The sequence below is a fragment of the Erithacus rubecula genome (assembly GCF_903797595.1).
Source record: "Erithacus rubecula genome assembly, chromosome: 17".
Taxonomy (NCBI): domain Eukaryota; kingdom Metazoa; phylum Chordata; class Aves; order Passeriformes; family Muscicapidae; genus Erithacus; species Erithacus rubecula.
The window spans coordinates 10,479,528-10,497,903 of NC_136669.1; the positions used below are offsets into that span (position 1 = coordinate 10,479,528).

At 43.6% G+C, this 18,376-nt stretch overlaps 1 protein-coding gene across 2 annotated transcripts; it reads right to left on the reverse strand.

Annotated features, from left to right (window-relative positions):
* Nucleotides 1-252: 252 nt before the first annotated feature.
* HAPSTR1 (HUWE1 associated protein modifying stress responses) lies at nt 253-14,362 on the reverse strand. Of its 2 annotated transcripts, XM_079320270.1 has the most exons (4): nt 13,945-14,353; nt 13,111-13,191; nt 8,782-9,057; nt 253-1,140 (listed from the first exon to the last, which is right to left on the reverse strand). In XM_079320270.1, exons 1-4 carry the CDS (start codon nt 14,162-14,164, stop codon nt 896-898), a joined length of 822 nt encoding a protein of 273 aa, XP_079176396.1. In that variant the 5' UTR covers nt 14,165-14,353; the 3' UTR covers nt 253-895. The 2 variants fall into 2 exon arrangements, with proteins under 2 accessions (XP_079176396.1, XP_079176397.1); XM_079320271.1 differs by lacking the exon at nt 13,111-13,191 and having other exon boundaries at nt 13,945-14,362.
* Between the last annotated feature and the right edge of the window lie 4,014 nt (nt 14,363-18,376).

Genomic DNA, 18,376 nt, shown 5'->3' on the forward strand with positions numbered 1-18,376 from the left:
AATGTAAAATAGGATATGGGTGTACACAAAACCTACCCTTCACTAATACTGAACAGAAAAGCCTATTTTCCAATTACAGGACATTTTTCTCTAAATTTAGGTCAGCACTGGTGCAGTCTGCACTGTGTATGATTACCACAAGGATAATACCAATAAGTACATATATTTTCTCAAACTGATTTAAAAGCCTATGAAGTTAATTGGGGAAAGTTTAATATTGCTACTTCAGAGCACTAGAACACACAAAGTGAATCCAATAAAGATCCTTGTATTGATTCAATATTAAGTATTAATTGCATGACCATCATAGCACCTCTTTACATTATCACACAATCACCAGAATTATCAACTGCTTTTATAACTAAAAAGGGTACAGTCCAATATTTATAACTTGCACACTGTTACTATACAGAAACTAGGTGCATGGTACAGTGCTGCAAAAAATGGAAGCCTGCAGTTTTGACAAAGATGCCAAGTCATGTTGTAGACAATTTCAGTCAAACTGGCAATACTGTTTAAGCAAATACTCAAAGCAGGAAATAAAGGACAAAAAAAAAAAAAAAAAAATTCTATAGCCAAATAAACATCTGAAATCTCCTTTCCCTTTAATAATACAAGTAAGGTCACTTTTAGCCTTGGAACAGATACATGTTCACCTATGATGATCTTGCTAACTACTACACAATATCTGATGTCCTCTGCTAAGAATATAGTTTAAGAAAGCCGCAGTTACAAGAGGCATCTAATGTAATATCTAAAATTTCCTTTATGGCATTTACTGAATTCTTTGTCTTAAACAGTGAATATGGAAAGATGGCCTCATGTTTCCTTTTCAATAGTACTCTGAGGATCAAGTGGCTTTCAAGCAGCATGGTGGGTTTGAAATTTTTGCAGTTTAGATCATTCTGTTGCGTTTATGAGTTGGTGAGTCTGTAATGACATCGCCACACTGGGCTGAGGTACGCTTTCTAGTTCCACCATTGTCCAAGTGGAGTGCCATTTCTTCTGATATGAAAGTGTTCAAATCAACATCATGGAGTCCATTTCTCCTCCGACTAGCATTGGAGCCACTGCTCACGTGAGTAGGCGAGCCTGGGGTACTGGAGCGAACACTTATACTAGCCATTGCACCACTAAGACCTGGGGAGAGAGAGAAAAAGGGCTTCAGTCAGACAGCACAGCAAGACCCGCTCCCGTGGGCCAGGCGGCTCCGCGCTCAGCCCCGCCAGCATCAGACACTTCACCTACTGCTTGTACCCCTGCAGCCCAGAACCACCACCTCAGCTTCCACTCAATAATCCAGCAACCACCTGAACTGCATTTCATCACCTTGAAAGTGAGCTTCTACACCGGGCTGGAACAGCTCACTCTGGCAAACATTAACTCCATACGCATGACGTGCTGTTCAAAACATGGACATGATCAAGAGCAGGTAACTTCAATTTAAAGGCTTCACACTGGAGCAGGAGTTGCACAGCCCTGGTCTCGTGTCAACACCACCACTCTGCTCCCTTTCACTCCCTGAAGGAAACTGCAGCATGGCAGCAGGTCTCAGACAGGTGTACACCACAGCTAGTTTATAAATACAAGCTTTTATTTCATGGCTAACACTAATAGCCAACATATTAGTATTATTAAATTCAGAAATGCACTTAAGAAAACAAGCAAGGAAAACCATATGACAATCACCCAAAATTTGTTATCAACAGATCTGATACAAATCACTGTCATAGGTACCAGCAAGTACTTTGGTTTGTATTTAGATGAAAAATCTTTGATTCAAAGTTTATTTCTTGTAGAAACAAGGCCATAAAAAGACAACCAATAATTTTCATACTGATTTAACCTCTGCCTTCTGTAACATTACAATTTTACCAAAGTGGGACATTTCAAAACATAAGCTTAGTAAGGACTAATACACAAAAATCTAACTACTCTTCTCAGTTTTCAATGCAGGCTGTATTTGGAGGTAAACAGGAGCTCAGAGATAAGACACATCTTTGCTATCTTAACTTCTTCAAATCTGACTATTAGGAGTGTGCAGAAACATCTGTTGGCCCTGTGAAAGAAAGAAGATAGATCTGCATATTTTCTAACAGTAAGAACAAGGAAATGCTGAACTTTACATGAAATGCCAGGAAGATTCAGCCCTCAGTAACCTTCAAAATCTTCAAGCTCTCTTCTCCAGTCTTAAATATTCTATAGCTCTGCCCAGCCATTATAAATCTTGTGTGTGCAATAATTCACATCTCCATGTATTGTCATATGAACAGCCAAGAATCACGGACTGACAAGTCAAGCCTAACAAAACCCAATCCAATTTGGCTGGTAGGCTAAATAGGCAACTTGAGAGGCTCTGGGAAGAGAGAACTGCTAGAACCATCAGTCACCAGAAACCTCAGTCAGAAGCTGAAGGCTAAAAGCCACCTGCAGCAATACACAAGCCAGGATGGAACAGGAACCAATGTCACTCCATTGAACACTAGTAAATGAACACTTAAAGCTTGGAGCTTCTAACAGCACAGGAAATACTTTTACACAGAGCTGGCATTACACAGCCACTCATCACTGATTCTTTCTTAGGGCTTTTGCTTACAGCTCCAAGTGGTGTTCAAAGAGAGCTCAGAAGCATGGTCTGAACTTCAAAACCCACAAACATTGTTCATTCACAATGCCAAGAGTATTTAAACAGAAGCAGCTGTTTTAGTGTAAAGGTAACTCAGAAATGTTAGGTCTGTGACAGTATTCTCAGGATTAAGGTCAAGCTTAAATTCAAAACCATTAGGAAAAGAATTTCCTATGCATCTAGCAAAGAAAGTAAAGCAGCTACTTGATGACAAATGTATGAGAAAAAGTCAATCCAGATACCATACACTGGATAAACTACTAACATGCACAATTTGGGCAGGTAACAAATCACTTCACAATTCAAAGACATCAGTAGTTTAATTTCAACTGGCATGATATACATTAGGAAAAACATTAATTCATCCTGTACATTTAAACTGGAAAACATCTGAGCATAAAGGTGACATTTTTTCAAATCCAAAGTGATTGTAGAGATTTCCCCCCACATCCCTATTCCAAGCAGAACTTGCTGTGACCGCAAGTTCAGTGTCATTACTTACACTTTAAGAGTTAACATTTACATCACTTATCAGTCATTTACTGTTATACAACTCATACCAAAGGAGCAACATAGCAATTCAGTTTTATCATGACATTTTTTTACTACATCTAGTGCCCAAGAGAGGAAAGAAAAATTATTCTAAATAAGTCCCCAAACTGACCTGTGATGTGAGAAGACATTTTTTAGCATCACTCAAGATCTATGTTTTTTAAGTGGAGCCTTTTCAAGTAATGAGCATTTTTTAAACAGTTGATACAGTTAAAAGATGCACCTGTAACATGCTGCAGCATATTGTAAACCAGACTGGCAAAGTTCACAAACAATGCCTAAAGCAGTCACTGACTCCCCAGTATTTAGGTAATGCTCAATCACTGTACATTTGAATGTACAAACAACCTTCAGGAGATAATTAGAAGTTAACATCTTCAATCAAACTTGGTGTCTAAGGCAGGAGAGTAGCTCTGGATTAATTTCTGCAATCAGAATACAAGGATATTGCATCACAGCATGGACTTTGAGCTACAGGTTAATCTTGCATCTCACACAGGCATTTAGTACCAGTAAGAGTCATGGCTGGGTACACTGACAGACTGAGTGACAACTTCAGCTCCTGGCAGTGAACCAGATTACACAGCACTGCCCATCCATCCAGGAGAGCAACACTGCCAAATGAAACACTCAGATCACACTTTAAGATTGGCTAATTGAGCTAACATGGAAGAAGAAAAGCAAACTCAAAGCACACATTCAAGTATCAAGATGCCACTTGATGTAACATCTCTGAGAACAATCTGCAAAGCTCAAAAAAGGGAAAAGAGTTCAGTTTTTTCCTTGGGAAGCTGTAGCAAGGCAGAGGAAATCTCAGATAAAACATTTACTGTGAATTACTCTGAGTTTAAGCTTGCAGACTCAGAACTCTTCCCAAAGCATTTAGAGCAGTAAACCTAGTTACCACTAGGAAGTGGCAAAATGACATGACTGTCAGCAAACACCATTTCCCAACCTCAGTACAACAGCACAGAGATCCAAACAGCTGCTAAAGTGGCTTTACTTTTCCCACAATCTCACATCCACCTCTGAAGTCTCCCATTCCTTTCTACCAGGGACATCTCCTTTATTATCAGAGGCCTTTAAGAAAGCACACATGGCTCTCAGCCCCTTTTTAAATTGGAAAGGTTTGAAGTGGAAGGCATATCTCAAACATTTTGCAGTACCTAGTACATTCTCATTCCTATCATATCTTTCATCAACAATATGACATTTCATAGACAAGGATTTTTACAAAAAGTTGTATCTTAAAGCTCTTTCAGTACAATTAGAAAAAGCTGTGATAAATACTAGTCAATTTATAACTAAGTACACTCCAAAACTATGAAGATAATAGAAGGCTTGACTGAAAGTATGTTTCATGGGTTACAAAATACTTAACTGTCAACTCAAAATTAGCAATTTTATCACTACTGGCTTAACAAACTGTAAATGCTGTTTCATCTGCACTGCAATCATGCCCATGTACAAATTATTCAGGTCACTACCACAGCATAATATATTGGGTAGCTACTGTTCAGTATAGCAACAGTACTAACTATTGTTTTCTAGAGGTTTTAATCAGGAAGTATCAAAAGGAACATTCATGCTTAGATAAGTGTGACTAAAGTAGGAATTAGTTAATAACCCCAGATAAATATAAAATGGCATGCAGAGATTCTTGTCACTCTTCTGTCAAGTTCACCCTTCCATAATGCTGGCTCAAAGACCAAGTTTTAGCAGCACATACCAACACAATTCCATCACAGCTATATGTACAGGTAACCTTTAAATTGTGTCAGACCAATATGAACAGTGTTCTCCCATCCCCTCTTTTACCAACTGCTACTTCTCCACTCTGCTAAGTGCTTCTGTTTTAAACTGCACTTTATTATTCTATGAAGGCCTAGTTGAAATTCAGACTCTTAAGGGCCACACACTTCTTTGTTCAAGTGTTCTCCCCACCCCAAAGAGACCAAACCACATGAATGAGATACATCAACATTAAATCTAAGGAGAAAAATAACTAATACTCTCTCACTATACTGTTGCTCTATTTTTTTCTCCAAATTCACCTAATTTTTGATTAAGAATGCTCAAGTCAAAAGTATTTCAACATTACCTTTCCAAGCTTGCCCCTTCTCCCTCCTGACATCACAGCACCGTCTCACATTATGCAGGGAGGACAGTTTGTGAAACTGGAGCACATCCCACAGTAAAGCACATGGGCTGTGCACCAGACTTGCTAGGCCAGCTACAGCCAGGCACAAGTGGCCAAGCACGTGGCAGTGTTTGGGAATCTTGTACTGTTAGCTCAGATTGATGTCATTCTGTCATTTGAGACTCATCTCTTACAGAACTGGAAATGTCAATACACATCCAGAGAGTAGGTGAAGATACATCCATACTCTCCTTAGCTGCAATCACATTTCAGGGACTAATGGAAGTTAAAAACCCAACTCTGCAATTGATATGTTGGACAATAAAGGTATTATCTTCTACTACCACATCTTAAAAACACCAAGCATCAGACTGATGTTTCATTAAAGTTTCACAAAACTGCACTGGCACTTCAGAGTAAAACATCATGTATTAGCTGGAGATAACTACTCAGCTTTTCTAAAAGGCTTGAACTTCTTTGCAAATATTCAACAGTTCAAGTCACCAGACATGCTTTATTTCAAAGGTTACCCATCAGCATGCTAACATTAAAAAGCTGATAATAAGGGAAAAGACATTGTTTACTAAAGCTTACTCCCTTAAGAGAAAGGTTCCAAAGTCTCATTCCCACTAAGTAACACTTAAGATTTCAGTAAGAACTGCAGAGCATAGGTGCCATGGAGTTATAAGAAAAGGGAGATCACATATCTTAAACATTCTCATGCTTAATTTTTTGTCACGACCATTTTGCATTTAGCTACTATAACAAGTTCTTCTCTACTGTTTTGCTTTCATGACAAGTTTTCTTGTAGTAGAAAAAGACTTGATAACCAGTATCACAAGATTAAATTCTGGGGTTAACATCTTGTCCAAAAAAGTGGCAAAACATCTTGCAGAGATAAAATACAGGTCAGAGTTACAGCGTTGGAGACAGAAGAGGCAAGGTCAAAAATCCAGTTTTAAGGTATTTCCCTTCAGAAGAAGCATACAGTTTAAAGACTGCACTGATGCCTAAAGGATGCATACTCCTAGAATCGTGTTTGATGTGCCAGGAAATACTGAATTATTAGCTAATTTGTTAGCACTGCTTCTGTCAAAATTTTCAGACGTGCTTATGATGCATTCAGGGTTACATGATGAAAAAATAGGTATTTTCCACCATCAAAGGAGAAGATTAGCAAGTTATAATGCTGTGGTCTTTAGACATGTATTAGTTTCTGAGAAGTCAATACACCAGTTCTGCTTCCACAGAGCTATACTTGGTGCCATAGGCTATTCATACCCATGCCTTCACTAAAAGAAGTCTTGCTGCAAGCAGCAAAGTTTTAGTATTATCCCTCAAATCAAATTCAACCCATCCAAATGATCAATAAAGAAACACTCTATACCCATCAGGAAGCCAACCAGCATAAAGCAGCCTCCCTCCTTTACATGCCAGTTGGACACTCCTCTCAAAACCTTCATGTCTGGACTGCTCCTCACAATCATCAGATTGTCATATTCCCTCATGATACCTAGAAGCAGCACTTCCAAACAATGTGCCAAAAATTAAGCTAAGCACAGGCCTAATGAGGACAAGTTACACACACTTGAAGATCCTTGGCAGGTTTCAAAATGAAAACAATTTTGAGAAGCCCTACAATAAATAGGAAATGAGTTCATGGGATTGCTTGATCACAACTTCCTTAATGTTAAAGAAAACAAAAGGGGGAGAAGCTGGAGCAATGCAGACATTGCAGGCAATAACCTAAAAACAGTTATGAGGCCCAGTACAACCCTAGTCACTAAAGGTTAGCACAAAAGCATTTGTGTCAAGAACCAGATTGAAACTGATATGAGGACAACCTAATCCAGAAGGTGACTGGCATGTAATCTTGTCAACCAGCTGATGAAGGGGAAAAAGTACATTTTGGGCCCCTGCAGTGCTACTGCAGAGGACAGAACTTGCTCATGACCCTGCATTCCATTATGAAATACAGGAAACTTTATACATCACTGTTCAGATCCTCACACTATAGAGAAGTGACTTCCATAAACCACCTCTGTACAAAGCAGATGCTAAGAAATGACACATGGACACAAAAAGAGCTGCATTACCACTAAAAACACCTGAGTTTACTCAGAGATCTCACTGTGCTTAAATGAGTCCACCTAAGCTTCCTCTCACCTGAGACTGAACTTTTACACTTAAATCCAACTCCACAGATTCAATCATATTTTTAGAAAACCACTTTTACGAGGGTACTTGTCACAGTGAGAAGTAGCTTCTGCACTTGTTCTCATGAAATTAATTTTATCTACACTGAGTAAGCAACAGTGGTGCACAGAGTTCCCTAATCCACTTCCAGTAGGAGACAGGGAACTGCCAAAACCAACATGACTAGGTGGAGAAGCATGTTTGGTTTAAAAGGCAACAGGGCAGCAAATAACACCAGACTTAGGCTGTCACCTAGACAGTAACAGTGTCTGGACTGTGTATGTTGAAAAACCACCACAGCACAGCAGAAGCCAAGACTGCATTTTCAGGAATCCACTCTTCTAATTAATTCATCAATTCAACCCCACCCCAATGAGAATATCTAGACAATAAAAATTTCATTTAGGTTGCACTTCCAGATAGCTTAATTTTTTACTTTTAGAATGGTCTAGGGTTTGTACCTCATGGTATCTGTTACCCTTTAGAATTTTAGAAGTCATAAAGCCCAGAGGTGAACTACCTCATCTCACCTCAAGAGCAATTCAATGTACATTTGTCTATCACTTACTAAATCATAACCCAATACAGAATAAGCCACTGAATATTCATGTCTGAAAAGAGATACAGCACCACCATTGCTGGTGACAGCCAGGAAGGCAATTCAGTATGACCTTGGAAGACATGTAAAACTGCAAGTGAACTATAACAAAGTTCTGGACAGAACTCGGTTATTTCAAAAAGGTGGAAGTGAAATAGCCTTTCCAGGGTACTTTAAGTAGAATTCTGAACTGCATTATCCAGTGTCTAACAAAGGTACTGGAGAGCTAGAGACAGAAGCCTCAGACATCAAATTCCCTCCCTGAGCTCCCAAAATTTTCTAGTAGTCAAATCTTAATATTTAGCTAGTTGCTAGCATAGCATTGCCATTTTCCAAGAATTGCTTACTTTAGCATTGGTGTGAATAGCAAGTCTTTTCATGCTTCAAAAACACTAACAAGACTTCATACTTAACTGTTGAGTTCACAGCTGTGCAATACTACAGACCCAAATTTCATTTTTATTCAATACCTTTTCTTCATTCAAAATACTCAACTATACAAACTTTTAGCAGTCAACTCATGCCTTATACATGCAAATGCTCCCTTAAAGGATGAAGGGGACACCTTCAGCTGCAACACCAGGTACATAGCACATCATGATATGCCAAACATGCTTTAAGAACCCCCACCCAGTTTTAACCAAGTAGTATTGAAAAAGGGACTGTTACCATGCAGAGCTATGGCTTCACGGAAGGGTTGCAAATCAGTCTCTACAGATGAGCTAGTTTCTGTTGAAGTAGCTCGGTTAGGGGATACTACAGTCAGTCTTGGGGGAGCTCTAGAATTTCTTGGAGGAGGGACTTTTCCACAAAGGAAGCTGATCAAGTCTTCTCTTCGAATAGTTCTTCTGCGTTTTTTAACCCAGGCTAGCACATCCTTATTCCGACGCTGATAGCCAATCTGAATTCCTAAATCAAAGCTTCGCTGGTGGGCATCCACACTCTCTGCAAGAAGAGAGAAAAATGTTCTTAGTGTTACACAGCAACACAAAGCACTGATGTGCCTTCCTGTCAACCATGGGAAAGAAGAAGCATCTGCATCTTCTACAGGTTACATCCTATGGCAGCACCAAGGTGGCTGCAGCAGCAAAGAAGAGTTCCATTAAACCTGAAGAGAGTATTAGCCAAAACGTTCCATCCTCTTTACAAGTCAGATAGTCAGCAGCAACTCCAGCACCACTTAAACAGCATTTACTGTACTTCAGGTCAACACTACAGCACTGTTTATTTACATTAAAAACACACTTGGAGCTTGTCAGACTGAGGAAAATACTTAAATCAACAGACAATAGACTCAGACACAAAGTGTATCAATACAGTCAGGAAGTCTCAACATAAGAAAGGAGTAACTGCTTTTCTTCATTCTGAAAGGTAAGGAACTGCCAGAAAACTCAAGGTTTCTTTCAAGTTATTCTATTTTCAGTTCAATTTCAATTGCAGAGGCAATTCACAGGCCATAGTTTTCAAACTAGTTAGAATACAAGTGTCCTTCAATTAGCCAATGTACTATTTACAAAGGCTAAGAAAATTTCCTTCCCCATTTAGGATCCCATAGCAATTTTGATATACAAAAGCTTTAAACACACTATTACAAAAAAATCCTACTATGAAATGCAATTTCACTCTGTTAATGTAACTAGTCACCTGTGCACATCAGTTACAACTGTGTCTCCAAAAGACTTAAATGCCATGTATTAAGTTGCTTGCAAACTTCGGGAAGTGTATTTCTGGCTACCAGTTTGAGTAAGTTTCAAACCACAGTAACAGGTGGGACAAATCCTGTTCACTACACAATTATGCTCATCTTGCTCGTCACAGCTTTGCTATCAGAGCTTTGACAACACCTATTTCAGTTTCACATAAACTACTGTTATGTTCTTCTTGCTCCTTAGACATGAATATAACCACTCCAATTTTTTTTTTTATTTCAATTCCACAGAATTTTTTCAATGTGGCAAGCTAATTTAAACAGCATTTTATATTCTTGTTTTATTAATGAAGCCCAATGCAAAAGCCATTTTTGGAACATGAATGTATTTCTTTAATAACAGCTATCCCAAGATATTGGTTTACAAACAGTGACGTACACATCTAATGCAGCTTTGTCACACTCCAGAACCCAAAAAGAAATACTATAAAATGCTATTCTTGGACTTATATTCTAAGGCACCAATGCACAGTCCTTAAAAGACAGCACTGAGATCTACACTATCAAAGAGCAGCACTTCAAACCTAACACAACAGACCAAGAACAACAAACTGAGCTGAGTTAAATCTTGGAGCATCAACTAAACAGGTACACATACACTGAACCTGTTACTTTTGTCCACTCTAAAGATATTTTACCTGTACTACTTTGTAATCTAAAGGCTACATTTACAAATGCTAATACCTCTGAAAGCAATGCCAATGTGACAGATTATTCCTCCTGCCATTTTATACTCCACAGCAGCCCAGACTCCAATGCACTGGCAGTAAATGCTGCCCAAACATTCTGGAGGCAACTTGGAAACTGAAAATGCTCCTTTAATCACTTCCTGAAATACCAGGGGCGTCCTTCTGAGGCTGGGAGGCCAACTTCACATCAATACCCTGCTTTCTTTGTTTGAGAATGCTTTACAAAGTGCTAACTGTGAACTAGGTATGAGGTCAAACACTGACTGCTGATGCAGCCCAGAGAAGTTTCAAGCATCATTACCCCGGGTAGATTAGATTTTTATGGTAAAAGCCACAACTACCTTGTTTACAAAGCTGAACTGGCAAAACCTAAGCAGTCAAACTGCATATATTCTGAAACTACTAAGTCAAAATTAACATTAGAAAATATTCAAGGTTTTTTTTTTTTTTAATAAAAACAAGGTAAATGGTAGGCTCAAAAGTCTTATTTTAACATTACCTAGAACTTTCCACAGTGGCCTTAAGTTCTAAATCCTATACCATGAGCCATGCCTTCACTTTTTTTAGTGCAATCTGCAGGATAATGAAGTGCCTTGAATTCAGTCTCTATCACTAGCACCAGAAATTCAGGATGTAAGACCATCAGTGTGGTGTGATATTAAACTTCTAATCTATATTCAGAAGAAATGCTGACATTCAAGATATCATGGCACTCTCATTATGCACCATTCTTCGGGTTGCTCTTGTTAAAAAGATGATGCCTCAAAAATCCAAGTATTTATCAGATCAGAAAGCAGCTGACAAGGCAAGAGGCAGTTTGTGGTGTTCAGTTCACCACACCAAGTATTCCTCCAGTGTTTTGATAGAGTCCTCCAAAACAAACAGTACTGAGAATGTGAAAAACAGGAGTTTTTTTAAGAGCCATGTTCACCACTAGGGAAAGCAAGTTCACAGTAAGAGATTCAAACTTGTCAAATATGACAGTGTTCAGCTGGCTCTACCATGTTATTACCAAATTTCTACTCACTTGCAAGTTAACTGAAAACTGAGAGATGGCATTCCTGAGTAACTCAGGTACTTTAACACTTAAGGATCTGTATGAAGAAAACATTTGTTTCAGGTGCCAGTTTTTGAAGTATTACATAGAAGCTGACTTTAGTCAGGTGTAAACTTAAACTCTAGTTTCCCTGATCACCTACTTGTCAATTAAACCCATAATTGCCAACAAAAAAGCTCATTATCAAAGTAATCAAACATTTTAACCAGAAATAAACAGCCTCAGTCTTCATACTAAAGATGCTGTAAGGGAGAGCCATGCCATATTTGTAAAGACAGACTGTAATTATCCCAGACAATTTATTAAAGCTACCTGCTCCACCACCATTCTCAAATGACTGTTGTCCCCAGACATGTTCTAGTGACCCACTCCCTCAGGCCAGCACCTTCCTGCTCTGAAGTGCTGCCCCTTCACATGACTTCACACACACAGACAGCATTCAAATGCACTTTCTGCAGGAGGCAAGACTCTGGCAGTGAGGGCTGTGCACCTACATCACCTCTTTGCTCTGTCCACATCTGTCAGAAATCTGATCATCCTACACAAACACATCCAGTTCAACTGCTTAAAGCAAATCCAAAATGACAAAACTGGAAGTAAATGAAGGAGCATAGAGGTAGAGCTACAGATAATGCTGTACAGAACCAGAAAAAAAAAGAAAAAAGAAATTAAAAAAAAGAGGGGAAAAAAAAATCAAACTGTAAGCCAGATAAACAAACATCTGGAACTTTAAAGCACTTTCCTTCCTTGGAATGGAAGGCAGTAACAATAGGAATCACAATGTGCCAACTTCAGCCTTCACTGACATGTACCATTTTAGCACAACCTTTTGAACAAAGTAAAAACCACTGAATGATCCTTCTGCACACAAGAATTCCTCTGACAGCCCAAAGAGCTGCAGAGTTCAGAAGCATCCAGTACACCAGCACTAAAGCACAGCCACATGAAGAGCACACTCCTATCGAAGTTCTGACTAACACTGGCTTCTTACAGCCATGCTAGACACAGCCATAATAACATTCTAGTGCTTAAAATACACTGGTGGGCTTAATTAAGAAGCCTCACTGCCACAAGAAGACAAAACTTTCTGTCACATAACATCTACGCAAAATTTTATAAACATTAAACCCAGCACTGCTTACCACAAAAGAGAAGGCATTATACTGGCACCCCAACATCTAATGCACCATGAAATATAAACAATGCAGGGAATTTCAGTACCGTTTAATAAGACCTTGTACGCTTGCCTTGCATTCACAAGAAACAGACACATATTAAAGATACCCTTTTTCAAGGGTCCCAAAGTAAAACAGCTTTAAAGTTTATGAGTCACTGACATGAGGCAACAGAAAAGATTCAGCTACCGTCAGCTAAAGTGGCCCAGGGAAAACCTGCAAGATTCAGGAAGCAGTCTCGGGTTAGATTTTATCAGGGTGAATAAGAGACATTAACAGGCCCTACTTATGAGTAAGCCGGGGCAGGAGGCAGAGTGGGGCCCGGCTCGGCGGGGAGGGCTGCGGGGGCAGCGGGGGGCAGCCCCTTACCTTTGTAGAGGTTGGTGACCGCAGTGGCGGCGTTCTGGAAGGGGACCCAGAGGGAGAGCCCCGGCTGCTGGCACACCCGGTCTGCAGGGAGGGAAGGACACACGCTGTTTATTTTGGAGTCACCCGCTCCGAACGGCCATGTTAGGTTTCGCCATTTTGTTCCACCTTCCGGAGGCAGCTCCGGCTCGGGGCCGAGCGGGGCGGGCGGGCAGCGGCCCGGCCGGGGCAGCGGGCGCGGTGCCCCCGGCGCGGCGGGGAGCGCCCGGCCGCCCCCGCCCCGGCCCCGCCGCACAATGAGCCCGGCCCCGCTTCGCCATTTTGTCGGAGTCTCTTCCCGGGGCTGGGCGTCGGGAGCCGCCGGCTGGGCCGGGCTTCCCCGGCCCCCCCCACCCTCCCCGGCACTCGGGGCTCGCCCCCGGCGCCCGGACCCTCCCGCAGCTGCCCCCGCCGGAGCGCCCCGACGCCCCGCGGCCGCGCTCCGGCCCGAGCGCTCCGACAGCCGGGGGAGGGGGTGCGGCCGGGCCGGGCCGGCGCAGGAGCCGCCCCGGAGGCCGCGCCGGGCGCTGTCCGGGCCGCGACCGCGGCTCCCCCTCCCTCTCGCCATTTTGTTTTCCCGTCCGTCTCTGAGGGCGGCCGCGGGCCGGCAGCCGCTCCTCCCGCGGCCTCGGCCCCTTTGTACCGCTGCGGGCACCTCCCCACCCCGGCGGCTCCGCGGCTGCTCGGCGCCGCCACCCCCCACTGCCCGGGCCCCGAGCCCACCGCGGCCGGGCGCCACCGGCCTCCCGGCCGCAGCCGCCCCAGCCGTGCCCTCCCCAGGCCCCTGGCCGTACTCACCCTTGTAGAGCTGCGCCACGGCGGTGGCCGAATTCTGAAAGAGGTGCCAGAGCTTCTGCTGCTTGTGCTCGGGCTGCGCCGCCGCCTCGTCCTGCAGCTCCGGCGCCAGCGCCTCCTCCTGCTCGGCCTCAGCCAGGCACTGCCGCTCCCACTTGCTGAACCAGTGCTCGGGCCCGTGCTCCTGGATCTCCGCCTCGCCCTCCTCCTTCTTGTCCTCCATCCTCCGCCCGGCTCCGCGTCCCACCGCCGCGCACACCCGGTCCCGACAGCCGGCCGCGCTCGTTCCGTGCGCCGGACCGGCCCTACCTCACCCCCATGCCGGGCCCGCCCGTCGCTCCGCCGGCCCCAAACACTCTGAGCGCCGGCACCGCCCCGAGCGCACTGAGAGCCCGGCCGAGGCGCCTGGGAACGCGCAGCCGGCCCGCCCCGCCCACAGCGCCCGATTGGTCGTCACCGCCCCGGCGCCGCCGGCCCGTGCGGGGTTCCCAGCGCTCATTGGTCCGTTTGCGCGTCCGTCAAGCGGGAGACCCCGGGGGCGGGGCTAACGCAGGTTTGGTTACACCGTCACAGCCCCGTGCCGGGGGCGTCGGCGTGGTGCGCGTGCGCAGTCCGCTGCCTCGCGCGGCCCCGGCCCCGCCCCTGGCGTGAGGCGGCCCCGCCCGCGCCCCCCGGCAGCGGCCCCGAGCGGGCGAGGCGCTGCCGGCCTCGGGCGGCCCCGACACCGCTGTCCCGGCCGCACCGGGAGGTGGCAGCTGCCGCCGCGGCTCCGTGAGGGGCGCAGCCCGCCCGGGAGGCGCTTCCCTTCCCGGCCCCGGGGGAAGATGGCGGCCGCGCAGGGCCCGAGGGCCGAGCCGTGTGACACGGCCGGGCCCGGGGCCAGCAGAAAGGGCTGCGGGGTTTGCCCCGAGAGTTCAGACCCACGGCATCACTTTTCTGCCTGTTTTACACATTATTTACCGGTTTTTGATTCTGCGCTGTACCAGGCACGGTCCCAACAAACAAACTGAAGTCGCCGCTGCTTTGCGCACGTTTAAAAACGCTCGTTCACCTCGCCATCTCGCCGCTGAGCTGCTGTGGGAATGCACTCCCAGCTGCTCCAGCCACGCTTGCGGCCCGGGCAGGTGTCCCGGTGCTGTGGAGCCGGGCCGGGCACACCCGCGTCCACACCTGGGGTCGCACTGTCCCCGTCCTGCTGCCACATCCCCACAGCGATTATAAACACTCGGGGCCCGGCTGTGGGAGCCCACCCCGCGGTACAAACACACTCACACCCGCGTCCACACCTGGGGTCGCACTGTCCCCGTCCGGCTGCCACATCCCCACAGCGATTATAAACACTCGGGGCCCGGCTGTGGGAGCCCACCCACACTCACCGGCTCCATGGGCTGCTCCTCTGACCGGCTGCTCTAGCCAGTCCGTGCCCGCTCCCTTTTTGAACTTAGATGCTCATACAACTTCCTGAAGCATTCAGAAATTCAAGCCTAAATCATATATAGTGGGGAAAGATGTGGTATGAGGGTATAATGGGAACTGTTGGGTTGTGGGTTTTGTCTCTGAGGACAACTGAAAACTAAAGTTGCAGCGACTGCATTTCCTAAACCGCTGGGACTAATTACTAAGGACTTCCTACTTGTGGGTTATGCCTTGGCACTCCATGTGAGTAGAAGGGGAAGAGCACCCCTAACTCTGTGCACATCTCCTTAAACTGAAATCATGGCATTGGCTTTTAAAATGTCTCAGATATGTAACACTAATGCACAAACTCAAAGGCATGGATATTCCTTTCTAGGTAAGGCTCTGTCCAATTCTTGTTTAGGATTATGAACTTCAGCCAAATTGGATTTGTAAATCATCCATTGATCAGTAAGTACATATTGTGGTGCAATATGGATTTTTCTCCTGTGCAACGGGATTAAGAAAAGCAAAGAACAGAAGAGAAAATCTCTACTGAGTAGGATTTCTTATAAAGTACCTACAACTTGGAAATACTCAATCCTTGTACTCTTAAATTGTTGAAGTATTGTAAAGCATCACACAGGAAATGTGTGATGGGATTGTGTTCTAGTATTTTCCAATAAATCAAGTACTGAAATTCGTGTCCCTCATCAGAAACATGGCAGAGTTTCCTGCCAGCTTTCAGGGGTTTGCAGATGCTCCCTGAGATCAGAAGTTAGGGCAGGGAGCTGGATGGAAGAGGAGCAGACACGGCTATTCTGGACTTTGTGTACCACACATCTGTTTCTCAGACCATTTCTAAAGAGTTGCATAATGTTGGCAGCAGTGAAATAAACAGTTCATTCCTGCAATACAATGTAGTGTCAGTCATGATTTATCAGACAGATTGTCCTGAAATTTGGCTGTGGCTGATGCCCATTCAGAGCAAACCAAACAGGGAGCAGTAATCATCTCTGGGCAATCCTGGGTAAAAGCTTAGCACCCGAATTTCCTGCCTTTAGACAAACCTGGCTACACACTGCTCTGAGGAGTAGCTACAGCTGATGCAATCTGCTCAGATTCCGAGGGTTTTTTCCTTTCTACACACCATTACACCAGGTGGGGTGGATAATGCTGGACTTGTTGTATGAATTGTTTTTGTAGTTTTGTGAAGTGGCCATTGGTGATTTCTGGGATAGTAATGGAGGGAGGCTTAGCTGAGGTATAGAGATACTGAATTTTGAAATCAGAAAAATGTCATTTTTTGGTAGAATAAAGAAGTTTAACTTGGTCTACAGACTTCTTTATGCCACCTGAAGATTAAAAGGGAGTTAGGGCCTCAGGAAAGGAGCCAAGCACTTTCTGGGACAAGAAGAATAGAGTACCCAAGGAGTCCTGCAGGTAGAGGAGAATTAAATGGAGAATGAAGACAATATTGATTGACTTTTTGAGGTTATTTGTGGAGAAGGCAGTGAAGGAGAGAAGAAAAATGAACAAAAGCACCCTGTGTAAAACCCTTTAACACACCCAAACACTCTTCTCCCCAACACTTTCTTAAGCAGCTCTGAGAACGCTGATTCACTAAAGAATCTTTTCTCCCTAGAAATAAAGAACAAGTTTTGTGCTTTTGACCTGCCATCAGTGGCCTGGCAAAAATACAATTGTGCTGGTTTTGTTTGCAGGTAAGGGATTTGCTGGCCAGAGTCAGATGCACAAGGACTGACCATGAGGGCACTGATGTGCACATGGCAAATGTGGAATCTGAGTAATCTTAGTGTTTTGCCTCTTAATTTCCCCCATGGGAATGCTGTAGTGATGAGAGCAGTGTGGCATCCCAACTGAAGTATCAAGGGAGATAATTACTAGAGCATGATGAGAATATGCTAATTGTAGGAGACTCTGAAGACTTGTTTTATTCCCTTATGCAGATTCTTACTGAGAGTGGAATTTAATGATAAATAAGGGAAAACATTTTTTTTTAATATGAAAACAGAGAATGGGGGAAGAGAAAGGTTTATTGAGAATATAATGTTTCTAACATTTTAAATTATCTGAATATGTAAATGGCTGATTATAGACATGGGAATGTTTTTACAGTGCTGCAGCCAAACTTGGACACTTGTATAAGAGAACTTTCATGATATTTTAAGAGGAGGAACTGAAGGGAGTAGGTATTCATTTCACCAAAGGGAAGAAAGATCTGAATGACAATATTTTCATTTCTCTTCACCATTTTGTCCTTTGGGATTAGACTCTCAGTATGCTGTCCTCTAGAAAAGCAGGTCAGCAGGGAAGGTGATTACTCAGCTGCAAATTGTAATGTTTCTCAGACAAAATTTTTCATCCTGGGGAAGTCCAGCATAGTGTGGCTGAACAAGCAAGCAGCAGGTATTTATGAGAAGTCTGGCTCACAGAGAACAGCCGTGCACTGACTGTTGTATATCACATAATCAAGACAATTTAAGCTGCTCCTGTTGTGCTCAGATGAGTTTTTATATCTGCTAGCTGTTACTGCTGTTCACCACTGAAAAATGAGATGATAGAGCACCCTTAGTGCAAACACTTGATCAGTCTGAAACAGAAACCAATTGACAAAGGTTGAGACCATCAAAGTATGGGGATTCCTTATGGTTGCAAGTGCCTCATATTCTCCTGGTTTTGAGTCAGGACAATAGAAAAGTAAGGAAATAGGATGAAAGGATTTATTTTCTAATATATGTGCTCCTAGGTAATGGTTTGTTCTGAAAAACAAAAACTGCAAAAAGGTTAGTTGAATGCTGCTTTGAATTTTAAAATGTTGATAACTTAAATAAAAGATGTATATTGCAACAGCATCTGCATGACTCCTATGAGATACAGATAATTTATGTGTGAATTCAAACTCTACCAAAAGGAGTAGGACACACAGTTTTCAGTTTTATGTACCTCACTACATATTTGGTTCCACTGAAATTAAAGGTGTTTCTTGCATGACAGGGTAAAACACATGGTGAATGTT